The 17,224-nt window shown below is 39.2% G+C and overlaps 2 protein-coding genes across 3 annotated transcripts; one reads left to right on the plus strand and one right to left on the minus strand.

The window, feature by feature from the left end:
* The first annotated feature begins 276 nt into the window (after positions 1–276).
* On the plus strand, positions 277–10,715 carry cib2 (calcium and integrin binding family member 2). Of its 2 annotated transcripts, XM_085461873.1 has the most exons (6): positions 277–673; positions 1,939–1,973; positions 3,771–3,882; positions 7,283–7,430; positions 7,508–7,703; positions 9,779–10,715. In XM_085461873.1, the coding sequence occupies exons 1-6, from the start codon at positions 623–625 to the stop codon at positions 9,798–9,800; spliced, it is 564 nt and encodes a 187-aa protein (XP_085317999.1). In that variant the 5' UTR covers positions 277–622; the 3' UTR covers positions 9,801–10,715. The 2 variants fall into 2 exon arrangements, with proteins under 2 accessions (XP_085317999.1, XP_085317998.1); XM_085461872.1 differs by lacking the exon at positions 277–673 and having other exon boundaries at positions 1,798–1,973.
* A 2,836-nt stretch (positions 10,716–13,551) lies between these two features.
* LOC146704614 (uncharacterized) lies at positions 13,552–17,137 on the minus strand. The gene is made up of 8 exons (XM_085465132.1): positions 16,921–17,137; positions 16,676–16,818; positions 16,094–16,260; positions 15,462–15,551; positions 14,975–15,140; positions 14,735–14,890; positions 13,936–14,625; positions 13,552–13,844 (listed from the first exon to the last, which is right to left on the minus strand). Exons 1-8 carry the CDS (start codon positions 16,973–16,975, stop codon positions 13,797–13,799), a joined length of 1,515 nt encoding a protein of 504 aa, XP_085321258.1. The 5' UTR covers positions 16,976–17,137; the 3' UTR covers positions 13,552–13,796.
* Between the last annotated feature and the right edge of the window lie 87 nt (positions 17,138–17,224).

Genomic DNA, 17,224 nt, shown 5'->3' on the forward strand with positions numbered 1-17,224 from the left:
GGTTAACAATGTATATGTTTTTTTTTTTTTAAAAACGAGCAAAAAAAGTGCCCAAATTTTACAATTTAGCAATAGCGGACTGGTTTAAAGCACAGATTGCATCTTATCAGTGATATCAGTAATAGTCTGTTCGCAATATTGTGTAAGATAGAAGAAGAAAAAAGATGTTTAATTAGTGTGTAATTAAGTGGCCCCAAGGTGAGGTTACATCATTCCTGTTGCTAGCAGTTTCTAGTTCACAAGTAGGCCTTTTTATTTATTCATTTCTTAGCTCCGGTCCCATTGGTTTGTCTGGACTCCGGTGGACACCATCTGGGTACTTAAGGAGGGGAAACAGATCACTTTGCACTCCTTGGGGTCAGCAGACAACATCCACTGGCTCCGACTTAAACGAAAATCTTTATTACTAAGATATATTCTTGACGCACTTCATCTACTTTTGCAGTCGTGGAGGACATCGTCTGGAAGGACACCAATACCCTTTGATAGGAGTTTGCAACAATATAAATTCATCTTGTGCGGAGACTTTGTCTCTGCGGACCTTCTAAATGCCTTTCATTGAGAAAGGGCTTTGGACATTCAGTGCTGTGAATGTGTACAAGCAACAAATTACTTGATCAAGATGGGTAATAAACAAACGATATTTACCGACGAGCAGCTTGATGCTTATCAGGTAAGCTTGTGTCCATACCTGTGTTTGGAATCTGGATGTCAAGCAATTCATTCAAGTGAATAATGTTTTAATGTCTTAATTATGTGCAGCCAATAAACACATCACTGGAAAACTTTGAAGGCTAAGTGAAGTAAAAATTAAACATGTTTTTTTTTGTGTGTGATTATTGCACTCCTGTTGTTAGACTAACACAAATCATCATTTTATTTATCTTTTTATTTTCTCAGATATTGAAAAGAGGGAAAGTCACTTTATAAATATTGATTATTACCATCTCTAGGGTGTTTCGTTGGTCCTAGTCCCCCCATCAATTTCATTTATGACAGACAAAAAACAATTTCCTACTATAGTGTCGTCAGCTATGGCCACATTTTTATTTAAATATTGATAAGCAGATAGCAAAAGGTCTTGATTTCATTCCAAACTGGAGGATATCATGTAAACTGATCATCTAAGAAGATCTGACCTTTTGTTCCCTGTAACAAAAATCCAGGTTTTCCCAGAGAGAAAGACATCCTCATATGCACAGGTTTATCATGTGATTCGCTGTGGGCTTAATAATTGATGCCAAAGCCAGCGATGATGTGCCGTGAAACTCTACTCTCAGGACACAGTTTCTCAAGAGCTTCTCTGGTTACTTCAACTACTCCTAGAGTACCGTTTCTGTTTGTCTAACAGTTGTTATCTCTAGAGTATCACTTGAATTTATATCTTTCTTCGGCTCAAATAGATCATTGGATACTGCATCAGCGTGCTTCATTCAACGGGGAATCTAGAACCCAACAGCTATAACTTAAGCATGACTGTAATGGCATTTCTAAGTGTCAGCACATTGTTATCTCGTGTTATGGAGCATAGCAGGTAAGGTTGACTTTAGTAGGTGTATCGGTGAAAGCAAAAGGTGCAGTCCCTTGAGCTCATCTGACTGCACTCTAACACCCAGGGGAGTAGCTCAGACAGAATTCATACAAAAGACAAATGTAAACTGAGGTGCCCCCGGTAGAGCCGTTGGATAATGCGTGTGCCAGCACATGCATGTCAGACAACAGCAGATTATGTTCTCATGTACTTAAACGCATCATCGTTTAGGAGAAACCAGACACCCCGCTCAGTGTTTTACAGTAATGATTCTTCACAGATGTGTCATTGTGAGCATTTTATGCAAATTTCGATTGCACCTTAAAGGATTTGTCATCATGTTCAGTGCTATAAAACCTTCAATTCAAAGTATTTGTTTTTCACATGCTGTTTTTCTCTCATTGCAGGATTGCACGTTTTTTACTCGGAAAGAAATTCTGCGGTAAGACTTTGATTTTTTTTCCTTTTTATTCTGAAAAATCACTCGCAGATATATGTTGCACTGTCTTTCATTTAAACCACATAAATTCACCACTTACACTGACCATAAGAAGATGCAAATATGTTGTTATAAGCCTTTCTTTTATTTTCCTGGGGTATTTCTTTGCTCTTTGGACTATGTGTGCTTTAACTGGGTCAGGATTTGGCAATTAATACTGTATGTTAAGTTTTTTCATCCATTCTTTCATTACATCGCTTTGTATAAAATAGATCACTACACTACAGCTAGCATACATGACCAACATTACCTTGGTATTCCTGGAGTTGGTTGGGCTGTTTGCTTCTGATTTGCTGATTTACAGTAAATCAAAAGCTGAGTTTTGGCCTAGAGACACCAGTAACTTACCAAATGGCATGCATATATTTGTGTGTGCCGTTGTGTTGTTTTATGTCATAAAATTGTTTCCAACTGAGTGTTAATGGTAACTTATGTGCAGTGACGTATGACCCCAATTATATATGTATATTTGTTAACATTAAAAGCTTTCACTATATTGTAAGTTTTCACTTCATTTCGTTGTAATATTTTGGTTTGAATCATGGTAACAGACCTAGAACAAGATTCAGAGATTTGCTGAAATACATGCAGCTTGACATCTGAGCAGCTAGAACAGACATACAATGGATATACAGATGTTTCACTCAGTAAACATAATGTGGATTATGATTTATTTCATATACAAAATGCATATAAATCTGCATAGTGTAGCACAGTGCTGCTATTTATAGTGTAATGGCTCCATTCCCTCCTTCATTCACTATCCAACAAAGGTCGAATGTTGGTCTCTTTAAAGTATGAAATACAGGCAAATATACCATTTAGTCAATGAATGGAAAAGTATGTGGATTTCTGATTTGTAAACAGTGCTGTTACATGCAGGTGTTTGTTAGTGACGATCTAGAAGGTTCTGTCCGTTAGCTGTAGCTGTAGTATGTTAGGTAAACCTTTTGAAATTCACGTTGACCTTTTGACTGCCGTATCGTTTTCAGAGCCATTCAAAAAGGGTGTCACATTTCTGCTTATACATTAAAAAAACTAAATCAAATAAATATGATAACACTAGTTGTCACGACTCACTGGACGGCTTAATTTCTCTCCTGTTGTTGCTTATCCACTTGATGACAGGCACAAATGACTCGCTTTTTTCGTTAACAGAAGTGAGCACTTACTGTACCTTTGCATTTCACTCTCTTTTGGCTGTGGTTTGTTCTAGATGTTAGATTAGATTTTTTCTTTTCTTTTTTTAGCAAGAAATTCTTTACTAATTTGCATTTATTTTTACAACAAAATAAACAAAATAAGGCATTTGAGAATTCTTTGTGTACTTGGTTCTCCTCATTGACATCAATTTGACCAAAGCTAGTAGTGCTGGATACTAAAAAGAGGTCACAATAGGGTGCTAAAAAACACTTCTTTCTTTGGATTTAACTTTATTGACATTGCACAAAAGTATTCAGAAAACAAAATGCAATTTGGAAAAGAAGATATATTGTTCATTTTTATTAGAGGAAGTATGTGACATATATGAAAAAACTGTTAAATTTAAACAGGTTTACTTGTTTCAGTAAACCTCACTTGTTCCTAGCAGTCTACCAGTGAAACTCAGTCACTTTGACAGGTTTATCTAGTTTAATTGTAGTAAGTTTGTTCTCAAAGACTAGCGTCCCTGTTGATGAATACTCAGATATGCCCTGAAAGTATTGACTTAAAAGTCAAAGGTCTATTTTCTTTTCCTAGGCTGCATGGCAGATACCATGAGCTGGCTCCACATCTTGTACCAATGGACTACACCAATGAACCTGATTGTAAAATCCCATTAGCCTTAATAGTCAACATGCCAGAATTAAAGGTAAACCCCCCACCGCTGTTTTAAAGCTCTGTTTTGTCAATGTGAGCAGTATGCTTGTGTGTGTAGAACTGATTGTTAACACTGCCCGTCTGGCTGTACTCCACTACATTGTGTGAGCTTTTGAAAGTTTATGTGCCGTGAATTGCTCTGACTGATTCTAAAAGTAAATCAAAAATAAATTTCAAATGCCATTTTGCACACTGTGACATCTCAGCCACATTTACCTCAGCTTTTCTCTGAAACAAGCATGAATGCCATACCCTTTAATATGAAGCCCCTATTCCCCGCAGAGTATTACCACAGAGACTCACGATGCACCCTTCCTCTCAGCATGATTGGGCCTTGTCTGTAAAACTGTCACAATCAGGCTGGGTTATAAGGATAGCAGAAAAAAGATGGAGAAGACTAAAGACACAATTGGTCCTCTACAACTTCATGACTATAAATTTGTCATCCTATTTTATATATTTCTATTTAGCTGACCTCAAACTTTACCCTGGGCAATAACACTTTCTTATTTGGACTCACTGAACTACAAACTCTGATTTAATAGCATTGTCTTGAATATCGTGAATATGCACTACCAGTCAAAAGTTTTAGAACACCACAATTTTTCCAGTTTTTTATTGAAATTTATGCAGTGTAATGTTTCATTGCACTCTGAAATGAAAGCATTTTAAAAAATAAGCAATTGAAGTTAAAAAGGAAATCATCAATCAATCAGTTTATAGACCAGAATGTATTCTAAACTTTTGCCACCTTTGGCAGATATAACAGCTGAACACACTCATGCCATTCTTTCTACAATAGAAGTCAAATATTCTTCAGAAAGTTCTTCCCCATATCTGTTGCAGATGTTCCCATAAATGTGTGGCACTTGTGGGTTGCTTTGCTTTCACTGTTCTGTCCGGTTCATCACAAACCAGCTCAATGGGATTTAAGTCTTTAGACTGTGCTGGCCACTCCATGTTTTTAAGCTTACCTTGTTCTTTTTCCTTATGTAGTTCTGGCATAGCCCAGACTTGTGTTTTCGGTCATTATCTTGCTGTAGGTTGAAACCTTGACCAACTAGGCGCATACCAGAAGGTATTCCATGGCGCTGCAGAATGCTGTGGTAGTCGTATTGGTTCAGGGTGCGTCTCACTCTGTACAAGTCACTGACCCTGGATCCAGCAAAACAGCCCCAGACCATCGCACTTCCTCCTCCATATTTTACAGTTGATTACTCAGAGCACATTACTCCGGTTCTGGCCTCCCTGCACTGGCTTCCAATTGAATTTAGGATTCACTTTAAAGTCCTTTTCTTGATTTTTAAATCCTTTAATGATCTGGCACCTGCATATTTGTCTGATTTGCTGAAGCCCTATGTCCCCACTCGTTTGCTCCAGTCAGCTGAGGAGCTGTTGCTCTCAGTCCCCAAATCACGGCTGAAACTGAGAGGAGACAGAGTGTTCTTTATTGTGGCTCCAAAGCTTTGGAATAATGTTCCTCTTCACATTAGGCAATCGACATCAAATTTTGATTCATCACTCCATAATGGCTGTGTTTCATTGGCCCAGGCAAGCCTCTTTGTCTTATACTGACATCTTAGCAATGGCTTTCATGTTGCAACTCGTCCTGTCAAACCTGCAGCTCGAAGTCTTCTCTTCACAGTTGAAACTGAGGCTTGCTTACTATATGTTGTCGTGTGAGCCACCTATCACGGAAGCTGTTGTCCTCTGATTTAGTTGTGGGTTTGGGTCTGCCAGACCTCTTCCTGTCAGATTTTGCTCCAGTTTCTGAGTGCCTTTTGATGGTGGAGAAAACTCTACTTACTGACACCTTGACTTTCTTTGTAATTTCTCTGTAGAAAGACCTACATTTTTAAGTGTCATCAACCCTCTTTTACTGTTAATTGCCTTTTTTCTCGTCATTTTTGTTAACCCATTTTGTGTTCCCTTAAAAAGGACTTTTTGTATAATTCTGAAACATACATTATTTTTCAGTTATGAGTTACCTTACCTTTTTTTTCTACCTCTTGCTGTTCACCACTTGCCTTTGTACCATTTCAAGCTATTCAAATTCAAATTCAAATTCAAATTCAAATTCAAATTTTATTTGTCACGTACACAGTCATACACAGTACGATATGTAGTGAAATGCTTGGACAACTGCTCGTGACCTAAAGAAAACAAAAAAGGAAAGGCTATGAATAAGATAGGAAATAAATATGAAAAATTAAAAAGGGTAAATTTAACTAGGAAGGAATAAAATATAAATTAAGGTTAAAAATGAAATAACTGTACAACACAAATTAGAATGAAGGGTAAATTTAACTGGGAAGAATAAGATAAAATATATAAATTAAAGTTGAAAATAAAATAACTGTACAACAAAATACACAATACACAATATAGAACTATATAAGAATGTATGAAGAAATCTAAATCTAAATAAATATATACACAATAACAGCAGCTGTACAAGTATTAACTGGAAATGAAGAATATAGTGACCAGTGTTGTGCAAAACCAAAGTCCAGAAAGTCCAGTGTGTGTGTAAGAACCATATGTGTGGGTCAGTACTGTGTGGTGGTGTGATTGAGAGACCGTATCGCCTGCGGGAAGAAGCTCCTCCTCAGTCTCTCTGTGTTGGTCTTCAGGGAGCGGAATCGCTTTCCTGACCTCAACAGAGAGAACAGTCTGTTGTTGGGATGGCTGAGGTCCTTCACGATCTTCCTGGCCTTGGTCCAGCACCGCCTGCTGTAGATTGAGTGCAGGTCAGGGAGCTCGGAGCGGATGGTGCGCTCAGCTGACCGCACAACCCTCTGTAGAGCTCGTCTGTCCTGCATGGTGCTGTTCCCGAACCAGGTTAAGATGTTTCCCGCCAGGATGCTCTCTATGGTGCACGAGTAAAAGTTCCTGAGCACCTTGGAGGGCAGTTGGAAGTCTCTCAAGCGTCTGAGGTGGTAGAGACGCTGTCGGGCCTTTTTCACCACGGTGTTGATGTGACAGGACCATGACAGGTCCTGCGTGATGTGAACTCCGAGGTATTTGAAGCTGTCCACTCTCTCCACTGGGCACTCGTTGATGACGGGGGTCTGGTAGTTCCTCTCCTGCTTAGTGCTGAAGTCCACTATCAGCTCCTTTGTCTTACTGACGTTTAGAAGGAGGTTGTTCCTCTGGCACCAGTTCTCCAGATTCCAGATTCCTAATCTCAAACTATTCATTGGACTTGAACGACCTGAATTGCAATAAATAACTAGAAAAATTGGGGTGCTCTAAAGCTTTAGAAAATCGTTTTCTTATTAAAATATCTTATGTTTGCCATTGCAAATGTGTAGGGCTTTTTTGATGAATGATTTTTATGTTTAGATGTAAACAAAATTCTGCAGTTAAACACAATCATGTTTTCTCTCCAGGAAAATCCATTCCGCAACAGGATCGTGGAGTCATTCTCAGAGGACGGGATGGGAAATCTTAGCTTCAATGAGTTTGTGGACATGTTTTCAGTCCTGAGTGAAATGGCTCCTAGAGAACTCAAGGCCATATATGCCTTTAAAATATACGGTAACATTTCAAAGCATCAGTACGTTATAGAACTTCATTAATTAAAATGTTCTAATTCTAACTTCTGTTGCTGATAGATTTCAATGTGGATAATTACCTGTGCAAAGAGGACCTGGAAAAGACTCTGAATAAGCTGACAAAGGAGGAGCTGACTCCTGAAGAAGTTGAGCTGGTGTGTGAGAAAACCATTGAGGAGGCAGATTTGGACGGAGACCACAAACTTTCTTTTGCTGACTTTGAAAATATGATATCCAGGGCCCCGGATTTTTTAAGGTAAATAAATTCATGTTATTGCAACAACATTGATAAATGAAAAACAGAATTGGACTCTGGATTCCTCCCACAGTCCAAAGACATGTTTGTTAGGTTAAAATAAAACAACTGGGTGGCATGTCATTACTTAAACCATGTCATGCAGACACGTTGTAAAAAGAAGAAGGCCTGGATTTCATTCAAAATTGAGGTGATTATAATTGGCCCTAGAAATCTCACAAACATTGTGCCTAATCAGGTACTTATTCTGGATGGCATTACTTTGGCCTCAAGTAACACTGTGATGAATATTGGAGCCATTGTTTGAAGAAGAAGGTGTATACTTTATTGGTCCCCGTGGAGAAAATCCCTCTCTGCATTTAACCCATTCACTCAGTGAAGCAGTGGGCAGCCATTGGGCGCCCAGGGAGCAGTGTGTAGGGACGGTACCTTGCTCAGGGGTACCTCAGGGTAGCTGTTCAAGGGAATCGAACCCCCGACCTTCCGATCATGGGGCCACCACTCTACCTACTGAGCTATCCCTGCCCTGCCTTGACCAGGATTGTCATGATCTGCTGGCGCAGACTGCGCTTTGAACAGAGGACTGAACTGCAGACGTTTATAGACAGGACTGGGCTTAACAAAAAGTGAGCCGTTAATTTAGGCTGGGTGAAAATCAAACAAAAACGCAAAACAAAAGGCAAAATGAGACTCAGACTAACAACAACCTAAACTGTGCATGGAGCATGGAGCAAGGAGGGAAATGAACTTGCGTTCCGGCAAGGGACAACAGGGAACTGACACAATGAATACACAGGTGATTAGAGAGCGGAGACAGCAAGGAAACATAGCTGAAACAAATAAGACACAGAAACAGGAAGCAAAACTAAACACAAGCACATGAGACAAGGGCCATCAAAATAAGACAGGAAACTCATTAAGGCGCAGGCTAAGGTACACAACTTGACGTGGGAAAAAAATAGCTCACACAGCAGACATACATGAAAGAGCTGAAAGACAGAGCGAGCCAGGGAGCTAGAGATGAGAGAGAGAGAGAGAGCGACGGAGGCAGAGGGGAACAGAGCGAAAACAAACATGACAGAGAGAATAAACAGAGACATAACCGGGGAAACGGATAAATAAACACAAGACAAGAGGGATGAGACAAAGACTAAAGGCACAGACAAGAAACCAAAAATACAAATAAACCTTAGAGGCAATAAAGGAACTAAACTCAAGACTAAACTGTACAAAACTTGAACTTAAAACAATCTTCATCATGCAAAAGAAAGAATCATGAATCCAAAATAAACTCAAAACGCTGGGTCAAAAACAGTACCAGGAAAAGGATATGACTGCTTTCTTTTATTTGTGCAGTATCTCCAAAATTAGAACTATCCCTTTACAGAGAAATGATGAAAAACCAGTTCATGTATTCATTACTGCTGTAATTTAATCATGCTGCTCTAAAACTTCTATAAAAAGCCTTCAGTTTATCCAAATTCTGCAGCAAATGTAGAAACAGGAACAAGAGCCAGAGAGATCACATTTATTCCATATTGGCTTCTCTTCACTGGCTCTTTGTTAAATACAGAATTGAATTTGAAATCCTTCTCACTCCTAAACAGTTTTGAATAATCACCCCTCCCCAGCTGATCACAGCAGATTGCTGCCCCTTACTGAGCCTTATTCTGCTGGAGGTTTCTTCCCGTTAAAAGGGAGTTTTTCCTTTCCACTGTCACCAAGTGCCAAGGGAGATTGTTTGAATGTCAGGGCTTTCTCCAGAATACTTTAAGGTCTTTATCTTATTTGTTGTTGTGATTTGCTGCTAAAATAACTAAGCCTGAATTGAATTGAATCTTATGTATATGCTTAAACTTATTTTGTGTATTTTACATTGTGTTTAATTATGTGTCTATTAATGTCTGTGTCACCACTGTTGATTAAACTGTTATCTTGTCTGTCTTGGCCAGGACACTCTCGCAAATGACATTTTAAAAATGAAGAATCTTATTTCTCAGGTTGAGTAAAGGATAAAAATGTTTCATGCACAGTAATTGTTACTTTTCTAATAATCAACTTTATTATTTTTTCAGTACCTTTCATATAAGAATCTGAGAGGGTTGGATGGACAGCTTCTAAGTTGGCTGGACCTCAAGACTTTACCTGAGCCATGTCCTGATCACAGCACAGTGGTTGTCTGTCACTATCCATCGTCCCTCTCTGACCTTTACTGCAGTCGGAACTTGAGAAGATGGATTCTGATGATAGCAAATTTTCTAAACCCTGTAATTGTTTTGAAACCATGAAAAGGCAGCATATCAAATGTTTGAATTTGATGCTAAAAACAAGAAGAAGGGCTAGAAAAATGAAAAGCTGTCTAACACAAAAAAATTATCACAGCTACAAAGTATCATAGTTAAATAGTAATGTGACCGGGTATAATGAAAAAGAGCAACTCGGAGAAATGCATTAGCTATTAATTGTACTACATAATCTAATCAAAAGTTCAGAGAAGATGTTGTCTTCTCAAAGAGATGTCTCTCTATGCAAGGACAAAACTAAAAACCAATACTGAACGGCACACTGTGTTAAAACCAGACATATCAGCAATGAATATCATTGCTTGGTCTCAGGAACACTTTCAAAACCATTATCATTGAAACTACATTGCACATGATTCCCTGTGAAGTCTTTCTGCAGTGGCACCTCCAGAGACATCCAGTATTTATAGAGCTACAGATAAAACTTGAAGCACAGCAGCAGGATTAGGGGATATTCTATAGCTATGCAATAAATTAAGTATTTATGTTGTTATTGTGCTTGTACTTTGCTTGAATATAATGACAGTCATGTTGTACTGTTCTCCAGTTAGATGAAGGGCTTTGTCATCCAAACTCTTTGTGGTAGCTTTCATCATCTGCCATTTACACAAGATGTCAGTTACTGCCATGTTTTGGATATGTATTTTATAGGACTTCATGTAATGTCTTGTATTTGTCTTCCTTTGAATAAATGTTGTTTTCCAGTGTGCTCTGACTTAATGCACTTGTAATTTACTCATAACAAAATATGAAGATGTTTGCACATTAAAAATTAGGAAGCATGTGCTTCAGCTTAGCCTCTCATGTGAGCTATAATACATTTTTAGGGAGGATGTGATTATTAAGACAGAGCTGCCTCGCGTTCACCAGCCTCTGAACATCCTGCACATTCGGCTAACTTCAGCAGAAAGCTGGAGGAAATGGTTTTGGCTATGTTGGTTGATGATTAACATGTGGTGGTTTCTTGGCTGGAGGATACAGATTTGCATCAGTTACACATGGTGTATTGTGTTTTAGATTTGATGTTTAGCTCGGTAGTTCTCATGAGTCGTACTGCAGAATTGGTTGATAGGTATAGCCATACATGCAGACCTTCACAGTCACTAAGGAGATTGGGTCGGCTGAGGCTTAAATCTGATTTTTCTTTCTTTTTGGCAAGTGCAATGATTGCAAAATGGTCTTGACAAGTTGAAAGACAGCCTTGGCCAAGTGCTGAGGTGCTCAAATACAGAAAAGTCACACGCAGAGATACCGTTTGATGTTGTGTGTTTTGTGGAAAGCATTTTGGTATTGGTAACACAAACTGTAAAGTGTTGTGAGCTCCTATGCCACCACAGGCCCAGACAACAGGCAGAAAAGGTATGCATGGTGCATCTGAGCAAACTCCATGTTTATGTGCAACACCTCATCTGGATAAAACACAAGTGCAGCAGTAAATGGAATGAATTCTCCTCAACTGTACTCTGAAAAATGAAGAGAGGGAAACTGAGGGCCTTATTTTAACTGACAGTTAAAATCTGTTCAGCTGTTGTGTTCAGTTTAATAAGCAATCACCAGAGCAGCTAGTTAATTCTTCAGTGTCTTATCTGAAGATTCATTTATGAGGACAGCATCAAATATTCAGGGCAGTAGAGTGCTGATTGCAGAGCTTCATTAATGACGGGTGTCACAGGGAACATCTGTTAGTTATGATCTCGGCAGAGCCACTTTCTGCTGCAGTGTGATTATGATGCTGTAAAACAGCCATTACTTTAAGCAACTGTTTCTGAGGGTGAGAGCGGCCCAACAGGGTGTGAAACCCACGCTGGTTTCGCTGCTTGAGAGCTCAATTTGATCTGATTTAAACTCTCTCGCTTTGCTTTGACAGCATAGCGGTGAAGATTTCTCGCTTTTCTTTAAAAATGAAATAACTTGTGAACAATTTCAAACACTTCACTTGAGCCAAATATACATTCAAAAGTGTACATAAACCATAACAAATAATCAGTGACAGCGTTAAGTGAGTAAGCTGTGTGTTTGCGATTGTTTCGAATATTCTTTATGGCAACTGAGAAAACGTTGTCGAGATAAAGACACTAATGACATGTGGGTGAAAGCTCTCACACTAATAGGTAGACCTTAAATGCAATTTACATTTATTATACGATCAACAATAAGCCTTCAAGCTTCAACAATTTCACGAGCTTTAAACACAATAATACACTGTGCTGTTAGTAACGGTGTAATATGCAATGCCTGTCAAACACATCAGTTACCCTTAAGTGTTTCTTAATGCTACATAAAGTAGTTATTTATATAATTGTAAGAATGTACTGCTTAATCGCTGTCAACCTTACGCATTTTGTTATGTCAGTGTGCTTTCAGATGTGCAGAAATACAGTCAGGCAGTTATGACTCTTGTCTTTGATAAGTTTTTAAAATCATTACCCCATGTTTTCCAGTGACGCTTTATCATGTAGATCTCAATTGTGAAACAGAAGGCGACAGAAATGCCACAAAGTTAATGATCTGCCAAGCTGAATGTTTGATTATCAAGAGCTTTAGCATATCCTAGTCTGCACTGCCTGACTTAAACCAGGAACTGCTTATTTCCTAACATCTGTCACACTGTCCTACATGAAACGACACAATAGCTCTACTTTTCTCCCCCTTTTTTTTTCTTTTTACTGCTTCAGAGGATAACCATGAAAGATATACACTAAGTATTCCCTTTATTGTACTTTTACTGGCCCCAGTAAAAGTATAATTAAAAAAGTAAAAGCAAATGATAGAAGTTAATAAACCTTTAACCCACTTCCCCGTTGGTGTCACAAACAGACGTTTGAAAACTGTATGCAAATAAAGTTTCCTGTGAATGTGCAAAACTGACGGAAGCAGTATGTAACATTTTTAAAGATCAACTGTAAACACGGTGCCATGAGATGAATTTCCACATATGGTAATTTTCTGTGACAACATGATTTAGTGTTTTCAGGGAATGCTCTTTGAGTGAGCGATGGAAAACCATAATCAGAGTGCATTACATGGCCAAGGCAAGCTAAAGGTGGAAGCATTTTCATAGCAGTGATAATAGTTGTACGTTGTTGTATCCTGATTTATTTTTATTTATTATTTGCATCTCGAGCTCCACACGTGGAAATGCTGTCATCGCTCCACAGCAGCTCTAAACCGCACATCCCCATTTCTTCACAGTTATCCTCTTCTCCGTTACCTACAGCCCGTAGACATATCTGCATACATATATGCATCTACAGGATACATGTTGACAGGAAAGTGTAGCATATACGCCCAGGTTTGTGTGCACTGATGAGAAGTAGATGAAAACAGTTCTCCTCAACATAAGCTGCAGTTCAAGGTGAATCACATGCTGTGGACTGAACAGAAGGTTTTTCCCCCTTTACAGTCATACTTTCATTGGGGCCCCTGAAACCTGCGTAGGGCACTGCTGTACATTTTCCCCACCCTAATGATCACCCCGAAAGTAATTATTTAGTAATATTCTAATAACAGTAATGGCATAATAATGATCTTAGAGCCTCTTATACAGTAGATTGCTTTTAATATGACATACACGTAACACAGTTTTTACCACATGTAAAAACCTGTTCGTGGAAAGGAAACTACACACGTATCGTTATATTTTTAAATAAATACGTTAAAAAAACCATACATAAGTTCTCATTAAATCGTTAATACATAACAGTGGTTTTCCAGAGTGTATTATGTAGTAGTAGTGTGAAATCATCAAAACAAGTAAACGTTTTCCTCAGTACGCTGTAAAGTAGCCTCTTTACCATTTCTTCTTGTTCTCAGGGAAGAGCCACTTCCATTTGTCGTTCTGTAAGAGGTAAATAAATTCATTATAATACAAGTATGACACACAAAAGAATTATTTCTTTTAATTAAAGTGCTTTGAAAACATTACAAACCTTAAATCCCCAGGACGAGTTGGTCTGTTTGCGTCTCATGTCCTCCAGAGGCTCGTAAGTGTTGCTGCTGGCTTTAGGGTTGATTGGTTCCTTGTGGCCGCGAATCGGCTCATATGTGAAGTCAGCGGGGGCTTCGCCGGGGACCTCGGCATACACAGAATCTGTGCGCTCCTCTGGTATTGACAATCTAGTGTCAAAGGACGTAGTGTGTGGGCTCCCGGGCCTGCCAGCCAGGTGATAAACTGCATTATCACTCAAGTAGTCCAGGCTGTGGCTGCTGCTTGGTCTGCTGCCCAAATCTGTCCTCTCTGACTGGGAGCTGCTGCCGTTACCTTGTCTGACTGGCCTGGGGGAAAGTCTCGGAGGGGTGTCGGGAGGTGCGTTCAGTCTGTAAGACTGCTCCCCGTCAGAACTGCTGTCCAGGAGTGGCAGAGACCTGCTTTTGCTGTCTAGGATGCTGAGCTCCGAGTAAACGGATTCTGGATGTGACGGAGGACTACATCTGCCATTGATTTGATCCTTGGAAGTCGAACTCGAATTAGGTCTGGGTAAACTGTCCTGATGCATGTGTTGGTCTCTGGGTGTAACCCTTGGCGACTGCTTCCTGAGTTGCGCGTACAAAACCCCCTCATGCTCGTTGATGGTGGCACTATCGAGGTGCCTGCTCCTTCGGGGCAACGGCGGACCTTCCTGTTTTACAAAACAAGTTTCTAAAAGTCAGTGAGGTGAAATAAACAATGGAACTATTTTCAGCACATTAGTTTGGACAGCAGCTCTATAATTTATTGACTGTATTCACCTCGTGCGCCCTGTTGCCCTTTGGTGGCCGTTTAGGCTGCTCATCTAAACTCGAGTTTATCTGTTTTCGTTGCCTGTTCTTCACAGCGCTGACAGCGGCAACAGGTTTTTCTTTGGGGCTAATCTGGATAACATCATATAGGTCTTCATCCAGGGCCTGAAAGAACAAAACATCACTTGGACCTCTATCTTTCACCTTTGGCATTTAAAAAAAGAACTCAAAAGAAGAGTTTTGTCTCACCTCAAAACACGAATTTGTCAGGTACTCTCCATATGGTTCAATGGGGCTTGTTTTGTAGTAATCTACCAGACTGGGCACTGTGTCGTGTACCTCGGTGTCTCCATAGACTACAAACTGCCCCATTTCATTCTGGTTTATCACAAAGTGTCGACAACGATCCCTGCCTCTGCAACAACAACAACAACAACAAAAAGTTTGTTAAGCATTGACACATTTTATAGTTGGAGCAAACTAAAATAACATATATTCACACGACTTTCTGACTTTTGAAACATGAATATCCTCCAATAAAATAAGCCACCAAACAAAAGCTTAGAAGTGGGGTTAGAAAATAGATAGATTTGATCGATTTGACACACATTATCTTTAAGACACTTTATATATACATAAGTCATAATTTCTGTAAAACAAAGCAGTTTACCTTCAGCAGCACAACAACACTACACAACTCCTACTTTAGTGTTCTTTAGACTAAACCACCACTCACCTATAGGACAGGATGTACCCGATGGCCTTTTCACTAAGACGGATCAGGAAACAGCCGAGCTCCCTTTCTTTAAGAATTTCTTCAGCATCCCTGTAGACAGACCAACAACAGTGTTAAATTCTCCAACTCCTAACTTTAAAAAGTGTTTCAAAGACATTTGGAGAACATTTACAGCAACAGCCTGGTAGATTATGGGCATAGCGAGGTGGATTGTGTGCTGCACCGTGGAAATTCTATTTCGTTACAGTCCCTTTCCATAAACTTGCCACTGCCAATCACGTAAGTGTGCACTGAATGTGGGTGTGTGCTGGAGGAAAGGCCAGTAGGTGCCAGTGGGTGTATTACAAAGTGGACACTTTCCATCAGAGGAAAGGTTTATTTTTATTTTTATTTTTTTGGATACATTTTCACAATATGACCAAAAATAAAAATAAATACATGAACAAAAAGCCTCGTGTCTTTTTACATTACTATATTATATGTTTTAAATTATATGTAAAGAAATTTTTTTTTTAAAATGTGGCTTTAGCAGCTTAGAGGATATGATTTGGTTTTAGAAAAAAAAACTGGGTGTAAAAAATGATTATTTCTCAGTTTGCTATTTCCATTTTTTTCCTTTTATGAATCCTTACCGTCTTGTGATGAAGCCCAGGAACCAAGCTGGAAGGAGTCCGTTGCTGACCATGAGTGGCACCTGAGTCTCTATGAACCACTTTGATGTCAGCTCCCTGAGTCTGACTTCAGTCCCGTCTGCATTAGGATCCCCTGTTGTGTCCCTTTGCTCCATCCTCGTCCGATCCTGATTAAAAACACACCGTCATCCGCTGAAGACAACCAGCATTTATTCCCCAATGTTTGCTGTGTGGCAGCATTTTAACAGTCTAATTTGCTTATTTTCCAGGAGGCGTCAACCACAGCCTGAAAGCAGCTCAATGTTCTCATAGCTTTAAATGAAAGTCATTGGCTGCTGGAAAAGTCCGGTTACACCTGTCTGTGTAAAGTGAGCTTCTAGTTTAGTACACAGCATTTATTTGCTGTTACATGATATCTGATGTTTTAGAGAAAAAATATTCAAAATCCACAATGTTCTCGTTTTCCTCAAATAATACTTTGAGGTTTTATAATCTATCTCTAAGTCAAACATCACATAAAAGCAAGTTAGTCACTAAAAGAGTCAGCGACTAGTTCGAAAAAGACTTGTAAGCAGTTCTTACCTTGAAGCAAAATTTTAAATAGGTCCTGATGCAGGGAGATTTTGTCTGTTTTTGATCCTTTGGTCTCGACTGTGAAACGCGGCACACCTTTTCAATTCTGGGATACTGTTGTCTGTAAAGTAAACAGCAATTCCTTTCAATCCCTGGAAAGAAAAGATCAGAAAATTAATTTAATTATGAATAATTTAATTATAAAGTTCATACAATATTCCTATAAAGTATTTAACAATGGCGAGAGTACATACCTTTCCTTGAGATTGTCACTGTGTGGTTTGAACCCGGTGTCATTTCAGCAAACATTAAAATACTTCTCTTAACTTCTGAACCGTCTCTAATCTCCAACTGAAAGTGTCTTGAGGGAGTATGACACTACATGGGAGATATAGACAGATGACATTTACAATTACACATATTTTTCCACTGGTCTGGAAAGTAGAGGTACATGGCAACGGGCAAGGCGCAGTTCAAACAGTTCATTTGCATCAAAAAGACAGCTGAAGGCTGCTGAACAATGTGAGAGCTTCCTGAAGAGAAACGGAAAGTAAGCTT

This window comes from Copadichromis virginalis, linkage group LG7 (assembly GCF_057382275.1).
Source record: "Copadichromis virginalis isolate Kocher_CV1m ecotype Utaka linkage group LG7, C_Virginalis_male_GT1.1, whole genome shotgun sequence".
NCBI classification, from domain to species: domain Eukaryota; kingdom Metazoa; phylum Chordata; class Actinopteri; order Cichliformes; family Cichlidae; genus Copadichromis; species Copadichromis virginalis.

Coding starts and splice junctions, on each gene's coding strand:
- LOC146704614 (XM_085465132.1), bottom strand. CDS start 16,975: ATGTTTGCTGAAATGACACCGGGTTCAAACCACACAGTGACAATCTCA. Junction 16,261..16,675: donor ATTTAAAATTTTGCTTCAAG/GTAAGAACTGCT, acceptor GTTTTTAATCAG/GATCGGACGAGGATGGAGCA. Junction 13,845..13,935: donor ACTCGTCCTGGGGATTTAAG/GTTTGTAATGTT, acceptor TACCTCTTACAG/AACGACAAATGGAAGTGGCT.
- cib2 (XM_085461872.1), top strand. CDS start 1,798: ATGATTCTTCACAGATGTGTCATTGTGAGCATTTTATGCAAATTTCGA. Junction 7,431..7,507: donor ATATGCCTTTAAAATATACG/GTAACATTTCAA, acceptor TGTTGCTGATAG/ATTTCAATGTGGATAATTAC. Junction 7,704..9,778: donor AGGGCCCCGGATTTTTTAAG/GTAAATAAATTC, acceptor TTATTTTTTCAG/TACCTTTCATATAAGAATCT.